Source organism: Cucurbita moschata, unplaced genomic scaffold (genome assembly GCF_002738365.1).
Source record: "Cucurbita moschata cultivar Rifu unplaced genomic scaffold, Cmos_1.0 Cmo_Scf00019, whole genome shotgun sequence".
NCBI lineage: Eukaryota > Viridiplantae > Streptophyta > Magnoliopsida > Cucurbitales > Cucurbitaceae > Cucurbita > Cucurbita moschata.
The window spans coordinates 3079297-3098695 of NW_019268535.1; the positions used below are offsets into that span (position 1 = coordinate 3079297).

The window sequence follows — 19399 nt, forward strand, 5'->3', positions numbered from 1 at the left end:
CCGTCTGTCTACTCTGTTCTCGTTGGCACTTGTTTTTCTCTCCAATCGACGTGAGATCTCACAATATATCCATAATTTAGGACTTAAATAGTTCAAACTAAACTTTAATCCAACTCAACTCATACGATTTTCACAATTTATATAGAAACAGTTCAATCTTTTGAATCATATCGAGTTTGTTTTTAGCTTGTATTAGACGAGATGGGTTGTCGGTCGGAGAAGAAGGCGAGAAAGCGGGAAAATTAGAGTCCAAAAGTTGCATTAATTAGAGTTTGTAGTAAGAAAAGTGTTTGTTTGGAAGGTGGATGTTGAAAGGGTTTGATGCCGTGGATTGGAGGGCAAAGAGATTTAGATCACAAAAAGATTGCATTGGATATGTGTTCCCCATGTAACCCTAATTATGGGCCCTTTTATTTTTTCACTCATTTTTTTTATTTTCTTTATTATTTTTTCGAGAAATTACCTATCCGTGAATTTACTCTCCCGACAAGTGGGCATGATTCCGTGTTCTATTCAATATATATTTGTTCCGACATGTAAGAAAAAGAATTCGAACATCTAGTCTTTTAATTTAAGATATATTAGTTTAAGATATATGCTTTAGCTGGTGAGCTCTGTATCTTCGATATGCTTGTCCACATGTCACGTTGTCTGTGAGATCCCATCGAGTTGGGGAGGAGAACGAAACATTCTTTATAACCATGTGGAAATCTCTTCCTAGCGGAAATGTTTTAAAAACGTTGAGGGAAAGCTCGAAAGGGAAAGCCCAAAGAAAACAATATTTGCTAGTGGTGGACTTGGGCGGTTACAAATGGTATTAGAGGTAGACACCGGGTGATGTGACAGCGAGGAGGTTGAGCCTCAAGGGGCGGTGTGCCAATGAGGAGGTTTAACCTCGAAGGGGGGTGGACACGAGTCGGTGTGCCAACAAGAATGTTGGGTCTCAAAGGGGGGTAAATTGAGGGGTCCCACATCGATTGGAGAAAGGAACGAGTGCTAGTGAGGACGTTGGGCCCTGGAGGGGGTGGATTGTGAGAACCCACATCGGTTGAGGAGGAAAATAAAACATTCTTTATAGATTCTGGGTGTGGAAACCTCCTTCTAGCAGACACGTCTTAAAGACCTCGAGAAAAACCCGAAAGATGAAGATATCTACTAGCAATGGACACTCAGTAAAAGTATGACATTTTGACCTTTTTCATGTCCACTGCCGCTAGAGTGAAAATGCATTATAATCTACTATCACTGGAACTAAGTAATTGTTAAACCTCCTCGATAAAGTGCGATTTTCATATGACCGACTTATTCGTTGGTTTTAAATCAAGAATGCACTACGAAAGCTTTAAATAACAGTTTTAAACATTCAAAACACGTCTTAAACATACATCATTACATTGATACGATACACGAGAAGAATTCACGTAACATGCTGGCAAATGGGCAATGGGTTATCACAATCAAAGAGCAAGAGATAAAGTGCAAATTTGGAGGGAATCAAATGACAATGTTCAAAAGGGCATCTAGATTGAAGGTTGATTAGGGTTTGTTCAAACACACATTGTTGCATTGTCATGTTTCATGCAATTAATACCGAAAGCAAGAGGGCGCCAAGGGCGGCACAAGGCGTTAATACTCAAAAAGGAGGTTTCTAGTAGTCTATCTGATACCCCTGACTTGGACTGCCTGCACAATCTCGCCCCACCCATGCATATCCATTTACAAACCCCTAATTTCTTACCCAAACAAAAGGGACAATTATCGAACGTTTTAATGACCGAAAAAAATCTCGACTTTTGATTCTCTACGTTGATATGAATATCTAGCTAGGATATGAGAGGAAGTACACAATATTTGGAATGCCCGAGCATTCTAGGATCAGTTAAATCGTCTACACGTACATAAACTGTTTGAGTAGAAGTTATGTCTCGTCTCGTGCTTAGCCACTCGCGAAATTTGGATAGTGGGTATTAAAGAACGGGTATTATGCATTCATCTTCCAAGCTTCTCAATGACTTTTTTTACCCCGAATGGAATCTTAAGCCGTTAGAAGATTTGGAGGGTCAGCTGCCATTGGTTCGTTGGTTAGATGTGTACTCCTGTTATCAATGGACGGGAGCATCACATGATGTTACTGCATGGATCGAAATTCAAAATTCCCCGTCTGCCCACCTGCATAGAAAGAAGAAAAGAAGAAAATGTGCCCCTAGTTTAGTGGATAAACACGAATTTTGATTTAATTAATGAAAATTTTAACCTGACATTCGATATAATTCAATTCAATAATAGTTTTTATTTATAAGCTGACATACTCACGTATCTAATATATTTTTATAAAATGATAAATTAATTTTACGTTAAGACGACATAATTGAGGGTTTATAATATATTAAAGAATAAAGAAATTATTTAAATTATTAAGATATTATAATATTCAATAAAATGCGAATAATATGTTTGAAAAATCTTTAAAATCGTAAAATTAAAATATTAAAATATTTAAATAAATAAATAAATATTTAGATTTTTTAAATGAGTTAAAAAGACATATTACTAATATAATATTCACATTAATAATTTTTTGTTACCATTTTTTTTGCATTTATAATAAAATTTTTACGTAATGGAAATTGATTAAATCCTGACCGTTGAAAGTCATGACGTGGCAGCTTCATAGCCATGACCTCTCCCTATAAAAGCCCATGATTGTGCTACGTTCACCACAAGCGCAAAAACCCCTTTCTTCTTCTTCTTCTTCTTCTTTCTTCTGTAATTTTTCTCTCAAATTCGAAGCCCTAATTTTCAAAAATGGCAGCCACATCTCGATTGGCTCGGTTCATCAGCGAGGCGTGCCCTCCACAGTTCGTCTCTGTGATGAGGCGTAGAACGCCCAAAGCTTTGGACACCATTAACGAAGAAGAGCACAGAGAAGCCCTAGCTTCGACTTCCGCCTTGAAGATCGACAGATTCACTGTTTCTTCGCCGCTGTCTCCCATGGCTGCGTCGCCGCCTTCTCCGGCAACCTCCGTCTCCGTCAATTCCAAATACTTTCTAGATAAGGTCCCCTTGAGGCCTTTCTCCATTTTCGAGCACTGAGAATGGTGCTTTTTTTAATCGCTTTCTATTTTTAGTTTAAACAACCCTCAGATTCTCTGTTTCCTTTTTGCTGCCGACCGGACCGACGGCGGATCTGACTGCCGCCGGTCAAGAGATGGTGGTTCTCTTGTATTGTGTAATTTGATGTTGAACTATGCTGGCTTCTGTTCAAAATTAAATAGTTTTTAATATAAGGGGTTCGGGTTGGGTCGAGTTGAGATAGTTTTTCCATTCAACTCGAATATTTAGATTGAATATCTCTTCAATCCATATTAAATAATGAACTCCGACCTATTATAATATTTTTAATCTATATTAAATAATGAACTCCAATACATTATAATATTTAATCGGATTATTTATTTAAATTTTTATTTTTAATAGGAACAAAAATATTAATGCAATATATATTTAAAAAATAATATTAAGAGTAATCAGAAGAATAAATGATAAAAGAAATAATTATAAAATTAAATAAAAGAATATGTATATGTAATTGTATCGAACGAATTTAGGATCGATTTTTTTATTATTGATCAAGAAATCTTAATTCGCCTTTCTTGTCTTAAAATTTTAGCTCGTAAACTCAAAAATACTGTAAAACTTTAGCTCGTAAACTCAGAAATATTAACTGTATATAATGTTAGGAGAACCGTAAACTAACCAAATTCATAAATTTTTTATTTATTTTAATTTAATCTAGCCCAAATATTTTCAAAATTTCATAACCCGGTCCAAATTTTATAGTTTGGATTGAGTTGGACTGATTTGTTTCGGGAGTTGATGTATTTTTTTTATTAGATGATCTATTTTTATTTTTATTAAGTAGCAAATTTTGAATAATAATTAATAAGGACGAATTAAGCTACAAATTAAGAAAGATGAAGGGTTTGTTTTTGAGTAGTTGAAGGGTAATCTTGACCTTTTGTTCGAGAAAAAAAAATCTATAAAGTAAAACAAGCAAGTGGTAAACTGGACCTTATCCATATTCCATAAAATCCATGCCAACTTTAACCTTATCTTAAAAAAGAAAAAGAAAAAGAATTAAATTAATACAAAATACTATTAAATTTTATATTTTGTAATTTAATATTTTATCTAAAAAAAATACATAAATATTTTTGAAACGTGGTACTGATAACAAGAGTATTTTTAAACTTTTTAAAAAGTTTAAAGCATTTTTGAGATTGTTAATAATTTTTTTTTAAATTAAAGGGTATTTTTGAAACGAAATATTAATCAAAACTAAGGTATTTTTTATTTTTTATTTTTAAATTTAAGGATATTATTGAAACTTCATAAGGCCGCATTCTTTAAATTTAAGGATACTATTGAAACTTTAAAAAGTTTAGCGACATTCTTTAGCCAAAGTACAAATTTCAATAATATTTTTATTAATTTATTACTACAAAATACCTTTTAATAACAACTTTAAATTTTAATTTTTTTTTTACTTACATGGAAACTGTTTGTAAAAAAATACCATTTACTTTTAATACGTGTTTACAAAATAGTATCATTAATATATGAACGGTTATTATAAGGGTATTTTTTAAAGTTGTATTCTTAAAACATTATTGAAAGTATAAGGGTATTTTTGGAACCGGGTATTTTTTTTTTTTTAAATTTTTTTTAAGAGAATAAAAAAATTTAAGGTATTTTTATTAATTTATATTAATTTATCTAAAAAAAGAAAAAATAAATAAAAGAAAAAAGAAAAAGAAAAAGGGCAGTAATGTCAATGAGCGCTTTGAATTATAAAACAAGATTTAAGCATAGGTCTCATTTTTTTCACACACCTGTTTCCCTTTCAACTCAGTTCCTCAAAAATTCCAAACCAGAATCAATTCGCAAGGATGAGGGAGGAGGTAATCAGCTCAGCTGGGACTGTTGATCCAACTCCGGCCGCCAGGTACTCCTCCATTCACATTCAATCATGCCGTTCATTACTGCTACGATTCTCTCAAGTTTTGGTCAACCTAGGGTTTTACAATTTTCTTCTTTCCGCTGATTTCCCCCGATTTTTAGCTCGGAATTTCCTCGACTTACTCTCACGTGTTCGCGACATTGTGGAACGTTCACTGAAGTTCGGAAATCTTCTCTTGCAATTGTTTTTTGGGATTTAGCTATTTTACGGTTGCGGGGTGGGTTAGTTTAGCTAATTTCTTCGTGTTGAAAGTGGATCTGCTCTGGCTGTGTTGTAATGTGAGGTGGGTTCGAAAGGGTTATGTTATGTGTTTCGTTTGTTACATGATTAGATGTTTCATGTTTCATGTTTGGATTGATTACGGAGAAATTGTATGTTGGTATTGAGGTATGAGTCTACATAATTTGTGAAGTATACTTGTAGTTGTTTCACTAGATAATGATGGAAGGGTAAGATGCAGTTGATAATTTGAATTTACATTGTCTTACTTAGTTCTTGTTTCTCTATGAATCTTATCAGTTCTGCTGGAGCTTCATCGCCTGCTGTTCCAACAAATATTGGAAGTGTCGATGGGTCGATTCGGGGACTTGGTTCGAAAGCTGCGTCTTTATCTTATGTTGGGTCACAACCACCTCAGCCTTCCTTGAGCACGGGTGTTGGTGGTTCTGCTTTTGGTATGTCGAGAAACTCTTGCAGACCATGGGAAAGAGGAGATTTACTAAGGCGTTTGGCTACCTTTAAGCCTGGAAACTGGTTTGGAAAACCCAAGGTTATAATTTTGAATGATTATTTACATGAATCCTGCAGCATTATGTGTGACTTTGCATGTAACTTAACCATTACTGTATATATTTGGTTCCAAAGCCAAACAGTTCTACGGCTTAAAGCTCGAAAGATAATTTTCAACTCATAATCTTAACTGATGCTGACTGAATTCATATTAGAATACTCTGTTCTAGAACCAGCAGGTTAGAGCATGCAACTTTTAGTTACTTCTAGCTGAGATACGAAACTATTTGTTCTCTTGGTTTTATTGGTATCATTTATGTAAAATCATAACTTACAAAGAAAATAACGTTTGTATTCGTTCATAGAGAGAAAGACCATCAATGTGTTTTTATTTTTATTTTGTGTCTGTGAGCGTTTCTCATTAAACAATAAGCTTAAAAGATAGCTTTTGGAACCATCCTGTTCATTCACACCTAGATTTTTGTTTGTGGATCTGCCTACAGAGATGCATCCAGCTTTCTGTAAGGATATATTGGAAGGATTATTGAAAAGATTTTAGTCTAACTTTATTGCCTCATTCTTGGAATTATTAACAGTTAATAAAGATTCAGCCTTGTATTCAATTATATTTCATGTAGTAGTCCAAACCTGAGGATTTCTTGAACTTGTTAATTTAGACATAGGCAACCTCTTGTGCCTGTGCTCAATTTAAGCTGAGAAAACTTCTCTGATGGCCTGTTAAGTACAGTTGGTTTATAGGTGCAACTGACATGAAACGATGCTATAGGTTATCGATTTTGTTAAAAAGAACAATGGCTTTTGTTAATTAATTGAAACTGTGGAGTCTATCTGGACTATTTTTTTTTTATCTCAATTCTTTTTCCATACAGCTTTACCTTCTCCTCTTATACTACTGAAAAGTAAAAAATATTCTAATGGTAACTAATTTGGAAGCTAAGGAATAGTATTCTTTCTTGATATTTCGCAGGTAGTCAATTCACTTGCATGTGCACAGAGAGGTTGGATGAATGTCGATGTTGATAAAATTGAATGTGAATCTTGTGGCGCCAGTTTGAGCTTTGAATTACTACAGTCATGGACATCTGCTGAAGGTTAGATTCATTAATGTTAGGCCATTACTAAAATATATATGGTTCTTTATCTATTTGGTGCCTGCCCACTCACACACGCACAAACACACACACAAAAGAAAAGTATACCGAACGCCTGAAAGCACCTGTTGACATTTACTGAGGTATATTGATAGTTGATATTAATTACCTATGAATGGCTGATATTAATTGCCTATGATTCTCCTCCTTTTTGTGTGTTAATGAAGTTCAACTTGCTGAGTTTACAAAGCAGCTGGATTCTGGACATAAAGTCTCTTGTCCTTGGAGAGGAAATAGCTGCCCTGAAAGTTTGGTGCAGTTCCCTCCAACACCCCAGTCTGCTTTAGTTGGAGGCTTCAAGGATCGATGCGATGGACTTCTGCAGTTTCAATCTTTGCCTTCTATAGCTTCTTCAGCAATTGAACAAATGCGTACTTTTCGGAGTGCACAGCTTGATCGCTTTTTAACACAATCCTCTAATTCCACGATGGGTGAAGTAAATGTAAAGCCAGAGGGTACACGTGAACTGCTTGACAGCTCTCAAGATGGAACGTTTTATTTGTATTCTCAAGTAGGTTACTTTATTATCATTAACATTTCGTCGGTCTTCTAATTCCCATTTATTCTTCAGCTGGATACACTACCATACCTAATTATGTGTTGCTTTTTTTTCCTAATTTTCCAGGCTCAGAAAATTATTAGCCTTTGTGGGTGGGAACCAAGATGGCATTTAGATGTTCAAGACTGTGAAGAGCATTCTGCACAATCAGCTCGAAATGGGTGTTCTTTTGGGCCTACTGAGGCTCAGTTGCATGATGCTGCTCAAAGCAAGAAATCACTCTCTACTTCCATTAAAAAGGACACTGGAAAGGGTAAATTGCTGATTAAGGACTCTAGAAGTGAATTTAGATCACCTATACTAGATTGTAGCATATGTGGTGCTACAGTTAGGATATTGGATTTCCCAACTGTTTCTCGACCTGCTCATTTTGCTCCCAACAACATTGATATTCCTTCTACAAGTAAGAAAATGGGACTGACACGTGGAGTAAGTGCAGCTAGTGGGATTAATGGATGGGTGACTACTGACGATGCCGATAAAGAACGTATTGAAGATCGTGATGAAGTAGCAACAACAAACGAGGCAAACTTACAACCAAACACAGATGTTGATTTGAATCTGACAATGGCAGGGGGCCTAGACGTTTCTCAATTGGAAAAGAATACAACCTCTGAACATATTCCCAATGGGGATTTGGGAAGGGATCTGATGATTGGGCAACCTTCAGGCAGTGAGGTTGGTGATCGTGCGGCTTCATATGAATCAAGAGGTCCTAGCTCCCGTAAACGGAGTTTGGATAAACATGGGAGTTCAGATGACAGGGCTCGTGTAAGGATGCATCAAGCTGATAGTGTTGAAGGAACTGTTATAGATCGCGATGGTGATGAAGTCACAGACAATAGACAATATTCAGCTGGACCTTCAAAACGTACACGTGATTCTGATTTCTTTGATACTTTCTGTTCTTACCAAAGAGATTCAGCAGGTGCTGGTCCAAGTCATTCTATGGGTTTAGACCTTTCCATGGATGGGGAAAAATTTACTTCGTCTCAGCAAGGAGGCGACCAATATACTGGAATTCAATCAGCTAGGGATTCGACCCGTGCATCATCTGTTATTGCAATGGACACAATATGTCATAGTGCTGACGAGGACTCTATGGAAAGTGTCGAAAATTATCCAGGGGATGTTGATGTTCATTTCCCCTCTTCCAGTACACACGGGAATTTAGATAATAATGAAACATCAGAATTGATTTATAGCAATCAAGCTCAGCAGAGGATTTTTCTTCGACCAGCTTCCGAAGTTCCTGGTGAAATGGGTGTCAGCAGTACAAATGACGGTGAAGAAATATTCAATGCTGATACTGTCACCACTCAGGCAAGAGATGTGTTTAGCTTTGGAATAAGTGGTGGAAGTGTTGGAATGTGTGCTAGTCATGAGGCTGAAATTCATGGGGCTGATGCAATGGTTCATAGGACAGATAGCGTTGTTGGTGACGTCGAACCCAGACTAGAGGATGCAGAGAACCAGGGACAAACTGGTGAATCTGCCCCTGATCCTGGACTAATGGATGAGATCGTTCCTGATGACCTCATCAGGGAAGACCCTCATGGTGATAGCCAAGAGATGTTTTCTCGACCTGTAGAAAGAGCTGATAGTGGATCGAAAATCGATGGTTCTGCTAAAGATGATTCTGTCGAAAGTGGTGGAAAGACAAGCCAAAGCTGCAAGACAGTCCTCGTGAACAGCAGTCACGATGCTGCTGCACGACCTACTCATGGACAAAATAAGATCAAGGATCCAAATGCGGGTATATTTTAAGAATTCTGCATATCTGGCGTAGCAATTTTACCTACTTAAACATATTATTCCAATTTTCTTCCGTTAGTGATTTGGGACTCATCTTTTTCAGCGCCTCAAAAAGGGGAAAGCAATTATGAAATCGAGTTCGACCCAATAGTCCATCACAATCAATTTTGCCCTTGGGTAAATGGAAACGTTGCTGCTGCTGGCAGTTCAAGTGGTGGCTCCAACGCCAATGCAGATTTAGTCGCTCTTAATGGCTGGCAGCTGACATTAGATGCACTTGATGCTCTGCAATCCCTTGGGCGTACGGGAGTTCAGACGTTGCAATCTGAGTCAGCAGCATCACTTTACAAGGTCAGTTTCCATTTAACTTTCTACAATTCATATTATCTAATGGAAAATGAAGGCAGATCTTGTTTCTCTTTCTTCATTGAATCAATACATGAATTCTGGATTCTATTGGAGCATATCATCCTTTTTGCTTGTCTGCCATGTAAATGCTGTTGTGCTGGATAACTCTTTGCCATAGCTTATATGGGTGGTAGAGCTGGTTTGCCTTGGGAACACTAGAGTATATCTGCCATTATTTTTTTGCTTTTCAGAAGAATCACAACTTTCATGGAGACACTGAAAGAATACAAAACACCACCAGAAACTAAGCCAAACAAAAGTAGTCAAAAGGCTGTACAAAAAGCAATGAATTCAAAAATCCAATTGACTCATAATAATAAACTTAAGAACAATGTTGAACCCTCTTTCTTTCCTCCACCAAAGGGAGAAAGCATTAGAGTGCATAGCTCTCTAATCGCTAACATCTTGAAAACCTATGTTTTGAACCGAAGAGTTCACAGAACAACCTGAACCGTAAAACCCGGTCTCAACCAACAAAGGGATGATGATAGAGGAACTTTTTGCCTTGATGAACTCAATTGACACCAAAACTATGTACAAGTGGCCTAAATGTAAGAATATAACAGGCAATGAACTAGTCAGTGTGCTGAAAATGCAAAATTGGAAAAGAAGTTACCGTTGAACTGTCCTTAAATGTGACGTCTATAATTAAGAATATCACCTTTCTGGGCTCCAAACTGTAACAACCCAAGCCCACCGCTAAAAGATATTGTCCACTTTGGCCCGTTATGTATCGCTGTCAGCTTTATGGTTTTAAAACATGTCTGTTAGGGAGAGGTTTCCACACCCTTACAAGGAATGCTTCGTTCCCTCTCCAACCGACGTGGGATCTCTCAATTCACCCCCCTTGGGGGCCCCAGCGTCCTCGTTGGCACTTTGCCCGATATCTGGCTTTGATACCATTTGTAACAGCCCAAGCCCACCACAAACAAATATTGTCCGCTTTGGCCCGTTACGTATTGCCGTCAGGCTCACGGTTTTAGAACACGTTTGTTAGAGAGATGTTTCCACACCCTTACAAGGAAGGTTTCGTTTTCCTCTCCAACTGAGGTGGGTCTCACACAAAGTTTCTAAAAAAAACCACTTGGAATGAAAAAGCAATGAATTACATTGAAAAAAATGTTGTTGTATTATAGAATCACTGATAGAAGTTTCATCGTAACCTCGGACACAAGTGGTATATAGCCCTTCCCATGGACACGAATGGTGGGACAATCTTTTTAACGACCAACAAACGTCCTATGGTTTCGATTCACTTAATGTATATTTTCCCGCCATTGAGCTTGTGTCTTTAAAGGAACACTAGAATCTTCAACGACAGGAAGACAACGTATAATTAGCTTGGGGTTGGTATACACATTTTTAAACAGCTACGATTTTTAATTCACTCTTGGCCAAGTGGGAGTGTTTTCTCCAATTTCCTTTGGCTCGGGGTTGTCTATGAAATTGTTTCTATATCTTTAAAAAAATATTGCAATTCACTCGAGAACTCCAAGGAATTAGTATTTGAGGTGGGATATGTTAGGAATAACGACTCTCCATAATGATATGATATTGTCCACTTTGAGCATAAGTTCTCATGATTTTGCTTTGGATTTTTCCAAAAGGCCTCGTACCAATGGAGATATATTCCTTTCTTATAAACTCATGATCATTTTTTAAAATTAGCAATGTGGGACTCCCTCCCAACAACCCTCAACCATCCTCCCCTTGAACAAAGTAGAGCTTCCTCTGAGGCTTGTGGAGCCCTCGAACAGCCTATCCTTAATCGAGGCTTGACTCCTTCGTAGGAGCCCTTGAACAAAGTACACCCTTTGATTGACACTTTAGTCACTATTTGACTACACCTTCGAGGCTCACAATTCTTGTTTGACATTTGAGGATTCTATTGACATGACTAAGTTTAGGGCATGGCTCTGATACCATATTCGGAATAACGACTCTCCACAATGGTATGATATTGTCCACTTTGAGCATAAACTCTCATGGCTTTGCTTTGGGCTTCCCCAAAAGGCCTCATACCAATGAAGATGTATTCCTTACTTATAAACCTACGATCATTCCCTAAATTAGCCAATGTGGGACTCCCTCCCAACAATCCTCAACAGGAACACTGAATGCAGCATCCTCTACCCCTTACCAGTTCTCCCCTTTCTTTTCTTTTGTTTCTCTTTCTTTCTTCGGTTTTGGGCGATGATTCTTGGCCACTTCCTCCGTCTAAGAGAATCCCATCTTTAGTTTTTGTTGAGTCTGATATCAATGGCGTATGTGCTTGAATCAGCCAGTCTTTTTATAAACAGATAGTCTTCGGAAAGACGCCTCTCTTTTTCTTGTTTTATTGTTATTGTTTTGAGGAACTGAAAGATCAACGGGTTTTATTGTTATTGTTTTGAGGAACTGAAAGATCAACGGATTGAGATGCTCTTGCTCTTGCAGGATGATCATCATGGTAAAAAACTGCTGCGACAACACTCAGCAAGCAGAAGCCAGGGGAAATCTTGAGACTTGGCTTCCAATTAAAAGTACTCACAAACCCAAATTTCTCATCTCTTAACTTCATGAAATAGCTGCTGATTATACATTTCTACTTCTCAGCACTCTGCTAGTTTTTTCTCATCTCTTAACTTCATGAAATAGCTGCTGATTATACATTTCTACTTCTCAGCACTCTGCTAGTTTTCTGGTGATGGATCAGCCTCACATTTCAAAAAATATGTCGTCGAGAAAGGAAGCCAGGCAACGAGGGTGTGATTCTGACTTAGCTCTCCCCATCATTTCTTTTTGCAGTGCTAAGTAAAACCTACTCAAAGTAATAGTATTTGAGCACCTATTTGGTGCAATTACAACTACTAGTATCTATCTACTACTCAAAAGATAGTTTTGGTTGTGTGCCATTTGGAGAATACTAGAGAACCTTACTCATTGTATTTATGAACTGTTCATCTCTGTTGCTGCTCAATTATGAGTTTTGCAGTTTTAGTAGTACCAGTATCATCTCTCTGTTTGTGTCAACTGTTGTAATTATAGCCTCGTTTTACTATCTTCGTCGAGGTCGTTATCCAGAGTCGATCATGGGTTCGTTTTTTTGAATATTGTAATATTAAAGACTCTTGAAATGTTGTAGCTTATTATGAAGATATGTTAGATTGAATTGTTCCATGGATGGCATTTCATCAGCACTTTGTTGTTGATGACTACAAATTTTTCTTGTTAAAATGCTTTCTACCTTTGTGTTGTTAAGCTCATAGAATTGGACTCGACCATCAAAATACCTTCACTCGATCAAATGGAAGTATGATTTTTTTTTTCTTGAAGTAAAAACTTCATTATTTTAGTAATAAACTCTCTAAAAAAAAGTTAAATTAATAAAAATATTTTTTAACGTTGTTTTTGTCTAAAAAATATTCTTGAAAAGTATTAATTATTTTTTGAGTGTTAATTATATTCTGAAATTAAAAGAAATACCGAAAATAATCAATACTTCGTTCAAAAGTTGAACTAAAAAAAAAGGTATATTGTCTTTTTTGGGCTTTTCCTTTAAGCTTTCTTTCAACGTTTTTATAAAATGTTCTGCTCTGTTAGGGAGGGTTTCTTTACCATCGCTGGCATTTGTTCATCTCTTCAATCGGTATGAGATCTCATATCTTGTCTCAAAAACATTCTAAAGCTTTAATAAATTTCATTAATCCCTTTGAATTGAAAAAGTAAAAAAAAATAATTTTATTTATTTATTTATTATCTAGGTACTCACTTTTTCATTCATATTAATGTTTTTTTTTAATATGAGATATAGATAGTCAGTTTTTATTTATGATAAATACTTTTTTTAAATATTTTTTTCTAATAAACATTAAAAGTATATTAATGCTACTTTCAAAATTTTATGTGTTTTTTAAACATAGTACTAAAAATGTTTTTGACTTAAAAAGTTATATATTAATGAAATATTCTAAAAGTTTAATATATTTTTAAAAAAATTAAAAGGTATTAATGAAACATTTTAAAGTTTAATATGTTTTTTTGGAATTAAAAAATTTTAAGAGTATTTTTTTAAGAAAAAGTATGAAATTTAAGATATTTTTATTAATTCTGAGAGAGGAAAAAAAAAAAAAAAACTTTCATCCAAATGTATCTCATGACAAATCCACAGAGAAAATTTGAGGCGATTTTTCTGACCCAAACAAACAATCTTGGAAATCCATTATTGACCAATCATCTTCCTCCAAACTTCCACTAAATATCCATAAAATCCATGTTCTTCACAACACTCCATTCTCTCCACCCTCCACCATGCCTGCAACTCCTTTCCACTCTTCTCTCTGCTTCTCTTCTTCTTCTTCTTCTTCTTCTTCTTCGCCCTCAAACTCACACCAACCAAACCCTTTCTTATCACCCAAACCCACAACCCTCCTCTTCCACAAGCATCCTCCTCCTCTTCTTCACTCCACTCTCTCTTCCCAAACCAAAGAAAAAATCCTCTGCCTCGAAGTCATGGGCGTCGACGCCGGCAAGGCCCTCTCTCTCAACCCATCTCTCCACTCTGCAACTCTTCAATCCATTCACTCTGTCATCTCCTTCCTCCAATCCAAAGGCATTCACCAAAAGGACTTCGCCAAGATCTTTGGAATGTGTCCTAAAGTCCTCACTTCTGATGTCAAAACTGATCTAATCCCAGTTTTCACCTTCCTCTCTGAAGATCTTAAAGTCCCAGATCAGAATTTCAGAAGGGCTATCAACAAATGCCCTAGGTTGCTTGCTTCCAGTGCCAAAGATCAGCTGAAACCTACTCTGTTTTACCTTCAAAGACTTGGGTTGAAGGATTTGGAGGCCTTGGCTTACCATGATCCTGTGTTGCTGGTTTCTAGTGTGGAGAAGACCTTGATTCCTAAGCTGAGATATTTGGGGAGTTTGGGGTTTTCTAAGAGTGCCATTGTGGGGATGGTTTTGAGATGTCCAGCACTGCTTACTTTCAGCATTGAAAATAACTTCAAGCCGAAGTTTGAGTACTTTTCTGGTGAGATGCATAGAAAATTGGAGGAGCTTGAGGGTTTTCCTCAGTATTTTTCGTTTAGCTTGGAGAAGAGGATAAAGCCTAGGTATGTGGAGACTGAGCAGAGTGGTAAGGATGTGTCTTTGTCACTTATGCTCAAATCCACAGATGATGAGTTTAGAGAGTTGTTAAGAGAAGGGGCTTAGAAACAGAGGAACTTCAATCCATTGAGTTCTTCATCATGATATAGGTTTTTTGGGTCTAGGTTTCGTACTCCTAATCCTCCAAAATTTGATGATAATCATCACCTATCACATCAATCTTTCATGTTCTAATGTTTCCAGCAATGAATTCACTGTATAAACCAGAGTTTTCCTAATTTTGATCAACATTTTTCAACTTGATGACTATCAACTTACATCTATTGTTATGCATACCTAGCTCAAGACAGGTTAAGCACTAGAAGTTGAACTCAGTTCGGCTCCTCAATGGTCAAATATTCTGCATGGATCTGTCTAAAAATCACTAATTCTTAAGGTAGCAAAAAACAGAATCATACTGATTGAACATTCTACTTGATTAATATGTATTGAAATCTGTTCAAATGTGTATGTACATATGCAAAGCACAAGTGTTCTGCAATATGAACGTTGCTGCACAATGAAATATGAATCTACACATACACTACATAAGTATAAGTAGATATATCTTACATACATACAGGCCGTAGTGAACCCGATTTCGGTTTTATGCACAACTTTCTTTGTACGTAATCATGGTGGCTCTAAGATTCTTAATGCAAAAATGGGTTGTTCCAGACTTGCTTGCTGCTTTCTTGACCTTCACGCTCAAAATGAGTTCCCAAAAGATCCCAAATTAGGCTCTAGTTTAGGAAGACATCTTGGGATATATATACAGACCACGCATCCTACAAAACAGTAACTAATAAAATCAAAATCCTGCAAATAGCATTCTACTTTTCTTCTTTTTTAATCCAGATGCATTCTTGGATGTTCAGTAGTTAAATTGCATGAGCAAGGAGTTACCTGAAGGATGGCAAAAGCCTTATCTGCAACATATTTTTGCAGCATTGTCGCTCCTCTTTGCTGCAGTTTGTCTGGGTGGAGACATAACCTTGCTTTTTGATAAGCCTTCTTTACTTGTGAGCTTCCAATCAGGTTTGTCAAAGATATCGGAGACCATCCACTACTTGACCACAATATCTGTATTGATCCCACACAAAATGGTTGCATGTCAGTTCAAGGGTTAGTATGAAGGGGGCGATGTCCATGATGTTATTTGAGACGAAGAACTTACATAATGAAGTGTAGAAAGTAGCAAGCGGATGTTGGTCTCCTTCCCTCCTGACCATAACTTTATTTTTTCATCCAATCCTTCCAATTCTCTCTGTTATTTGACAATACAAGGATAAACAGAGATCAGAAACTCGTTACTTAGCCAGAAAGAATATGAACAATATGTTTAGTCCTGAAAATAAACTAGCCCTTTTCAGGTCTTACATCGATGATGATTAGACAACAATTTTGTATGATCTTGCGTTAATTAACTAGCTTGGATGCTTTTTTATTCCCCTAAATTTGGAATTACCAGTAGGAACCAGTCGATCAAGAAAATATTCAAGTGCAAAATGAAATGATGCTATGTTTAAAACTATGAAGCTCTGTGCTAATTACTTACATTGATGTCGACCAGTGGCTTTCCTTCTTGAACTTTTACATCTCTCCGCTGTGTCTGAGGCAGAAAGTAGATCAACGGGTTAGCAAAGCAATATAGCTTTGTTACCCAATTGCTTTAAATCATTATGAGAAAGAAATTTAACCAACAGGATGCATATATTCTCCGAAGCATGATACAGAATACATTTTTTACTAAAATTTAGATGAATTGCAATATGTTGGTGTAGAAATTCAGACGAATTACCTCTTCAGTCTGCAACGATCCGTCTCGATCCAACTGCTGATCTGCAAATTCAAACAGAACAGGTCTTCCTGCAGAATACAAAAAGGAGAATAGTGTTAGGATTTTCACTTTTGAACATATTGATATTCAACAGGCTGTGAGTGAAAATACAGGCGTTGTTACTGAAGTTATACCTTCTTCTTCCCCAGATTGCTCACTTTCTTGTTGTCTAACACTCAAATCTGTCTCAGATGCAGGACTTTGATTCGTTGATTTAGCCCAAGCAATTGCTTCATCTATAGAAACCTCTTCTCTATATTCTTCTCTATTGATGGAATTTATCTCAATGACATAAGAGCTCATAGCATCTTCGTCGTCATCGTCGTCATTGTCGTCTTCTGGTAAAACGTTACCATGAATACCACCATAATAAACTGGATCTTCACAGAGTGAGGAATCAGCAGATGATGGGGAGTTTAGTTCCAAATCATTCACACAGATTTTGATACTTCTGAATGAATTTGGTGCCATAATAACGGTTTCTTGGGACGACATATACTCTTCAAATCCATGGTATGAGCTTCTACAACAATCATCATATTCATCTTCCACATATGGGTTATCGATATGGGCGGAGAGATCAGGTGGAAACTGTGGCATTTCTTGTTCCTTGAACATGGAATTGTATGAGTTCCATTGATTTGGAACATTGCTTGGCCTATTTCAATCAGGAGATAGATATTGAATTCTTTCAGTCAAACTAAATTATGGGAACAAAGAATCACATTAAACAAAGTACAAGACAATGCTGGTCAAATCAAGCTTCAAAACAGTATCAATTTACAGACATATTGCAATCAAACATGAGCTTTATGATTAAAGTCTAAGCAAAATTACTCACAAGAAACACAATTGGTTGTTAGTTTCATAAACTTACTGCTATGAATCAAAACCTAGATTGATCATCAGTTTTCTAAATTACTCACAGGAAACAGCCAAACAAAATCAAACAAGAGATGAAAAATGACCTAAGCCTTAGGGGCATACATGTCCAATTGAATAATCCAAAATAGGGGACCGGCCCCTCACTTTCTGCAGAACACTACCAACCTGTGATTGTAAGACGAGGAAGGGAATGCCACATCCTCAGCGATGATCGGCCGGAGAGGGCTGAGGTCGGAAGACGAGTTCGATCTGGTGAATTCCTTGGAGCACGGCTCCGACCTATCTCTCGACCACCGGTCGTCATCCGATCCAAAAACATCTCGGTAAAACCTATCCTCCTTAACGGGAATTCTAAAGGCCGGCAAGCTCCGTCCGCGTTTCTGCGGCTGAGAAACAAACTCAGTGGATCGGAATATTTCTTCGTAGAAGGAAGTGGAGTCTTTACCCTCAAACATGTCGGAGAATTGCCTGAAGAGGATAGTCCTAGGCGGACCGCCGAAGACGTCGGAGAAGTTATTAACGTCGAAAGTTCCGGCGCTGGAACAGGTGTGTTTGGCCGGGGTTTCCTCTTCCAATCTCCGGGAACGGAACCTTGGAATTCCTAAACGGACTCGCCAGTTTTGCTCCATTTTCCGGTGAGATTGAAAGGAAAGGAGAATGAAGAAAAATGAAGCTTAAGAAGAAGAAGAAGAAGATGAAGTGGTTGTTGACTGCTACTGGTAATACGCCATGGAAACAAAGGGGAAGCTCTGCGTTTACATATTTATACAAGAAAATGGCTTAGGCCTACAGAAGGCTGTTAACATCTTTTTACTGTTACTTTTTTTAAAATAAAAATATTAAATAAATAATAATAATTATTATTATTTTAAATATTGTTGAGTAGAAAATGACCTTTTTCTCCTTCAAAAAAAAAAAAAAAAAATATATATATATAATTGAGGGTTTCCCTTTAATTTTTTTTCAAATGATATATTTTGAAATTTCAAAAAAGAAATTAAACAAAAAATAATAGTATCGTGTAAGAGACTCATCACCTCAGTAAAAATAAATGGAAAATTTTCTAGAAACGAGAAATAGAATAGGTGGCAAAGATGGGGACAAGAAAGTCTATCCCGAGCCCCGAATTTAAATTTTGGATTCGACACATATATGCTCCCGACATTCCCTTGCATCCATACTATAAAGAAAACGTAGAAAAGAACATAAGAATGTCGAGGGCATTAGGTAAACATTTCAAAACAAGTAGACAACATAGTCATATCACAGGGAAGTAGAGAAATGCTACGAACATCAGGTGGGCACTTCAAGAAGAGTAGGTAACGTAGTCATGTCGTAGAAAAAACATAAGAAAGTTGAAGACATCAAGTAAACATTTCAAGACAAGTAGACAACGTAGTCATATCGCAGTAGAAGAACATCACGTAAGCACTTCAAGAAGAGCAGGTAACATAGTCATGTCGAGAACATCAAGTATACGTTTCTGCTTCTCCTGTAACGATTAACTGTGAGTGGACTCTAACTCTAATGACTGAGCTAGGTATGTATGCTTACCAATCTTGTTCCAAGAGTGTAGGAGACTGCCTCACCATGCCCTATACCGATGTTACTTGAATGAATGGACGTTATAGGGGAAGCAGAGAAATGTCGAGGACATCAAATACCGAAAAGGATGAGTAGAAAAGGAAGACACGAAGAAACAAGAGCGCACGGTTCGGGTAGCTATGTTAGGGTCCAAACACCCAAAGCACGTATAACTTTATAAGAAGAATTTAATGTTTTTTATGTCTCCTAAGCTTTGAATTAAAGGCTTAATTGTTTGTTTGGCCAAAGATTACAACTAAAAAGGCATAAGATTTTCTTTTGTCCTCTTTATTAAAGCACAGACAACATTATTTTTG

At 36.8% G+C, this 19399-nt stretch overlaps 3 protein-coding genes and 1 long non-coding RNA gene across 7 annotated transcripts; 2 read left to right on the forward strand and 2 right to left on the reverse strand.

The window, feature by feature from the left end:
* Positions 1 to 4870: 4870 nt before the first annotated feature.
* Positions 4871 to 12819, forward strand: LOC111456857. 3 transcript variants are annotated; one of them, XM_023098896.1, is made up of 8 exons: positions 4871 to 5005; positions 5540 to 5789; positions 6738 to 6861; positions 7089 to 7432; positions 7547 to 9236; positions 9339 to 9586; positions 12080 to 12165; positions 12309 to 12819. In XM_023098896.1, the coding sequence occupies exons 1-7, from the start codon at positions 4950 to 4952 to the stop codon at positions 12143 to 12145; spliced, it is 2778 nt and encodes a 925-aa protein (XP_022954664.1). In that variant the 5' UTR covers positions 4871 to 4949; the 3' UTR covers positions 12146 to 12165; positions 12309 to 12819. The 3 variants fall into 3 exon arrangements, with proteins under 3 accessions (XP_022954664.1, XP_022954665.1, XP_022954666.1); XM_023098897.1 differs by lacking the exon at positions 12309 to 12819 and adding an exon at positions 12239 to 12253; XM_023098898.1 differs by lacking the exon at positions 4871 to 5005 and adding an exon at positions 5166 to 5303.
* Positions 12016 to 12384, reverse strand: LOC111456860. The gene is made up of 2 exons (XR_002712826.1): positions 12312 to 12384; positions 12016 to 12168 (listed from the first exon to the last, which is right to left on the reverse strand). It is a non-coding gene; the product is annotated as an uncharacterized LOC111456860 (long non-coding RNA).
* A 1067-nt stretch (positions 12820 to 13886) lies between the features above and the next one.
* On the forward strand, positions 13887 to 15035 carry LOC111456859 (transcription termination factor MTEF1, chloroplastic-like). Its single transcript, XM_023098902.1, has one exon. It carries the CDS (start codon positions 13934 to 13936, stop codon positions 14837 to 14839), a length of 906 nt encoding a protein of 301 aa, XP_022954670.1. The 5' UTR covers positions 13887 to 13933; the 3' UTR covers positions 14840 to 15035.
* A 154-nt stretch (positions 15036 to 15189) lies between these two features.
* LOC111456858 lies at positions 15190 to 18176 on the reverse strand. 2 transcript variants are annotated; one of them, XM_023098901.1, is made up of 7 exons: positions 17664 to 18176; positions 16751 to 17271; positions 16575 to 16642; positions 16332 to 16385; positions 15951 to 16040; positions 15680 to 15856; positions 15190 to 15561 (listed from the first exon to the last, which is right to left on the reverse strand). In XM_023098901.1, the coding sequence occupies exons 1-7, from the start codon at positions 18125 to 18127 to the stop codon at positions 15517 to 15519; spliced, it is 1419 nt and encodes a 472-aa protein (XP_022954669.1). In that variant the 5' UTR covers positions 18128 to 18176; the 3' UTR covers positions 15190 to 15516. The 2 variants fall into 2 exon arrangements, with proteins under 2 accessions (XP_022954669.1, XP_022954668.1); XM_023098900.1 differs by having other exon boundaries at positions 16748 to 17271.
* Between the last annotated feature and the right edge of the window lie 1223 nt (positions 18177 to 19399).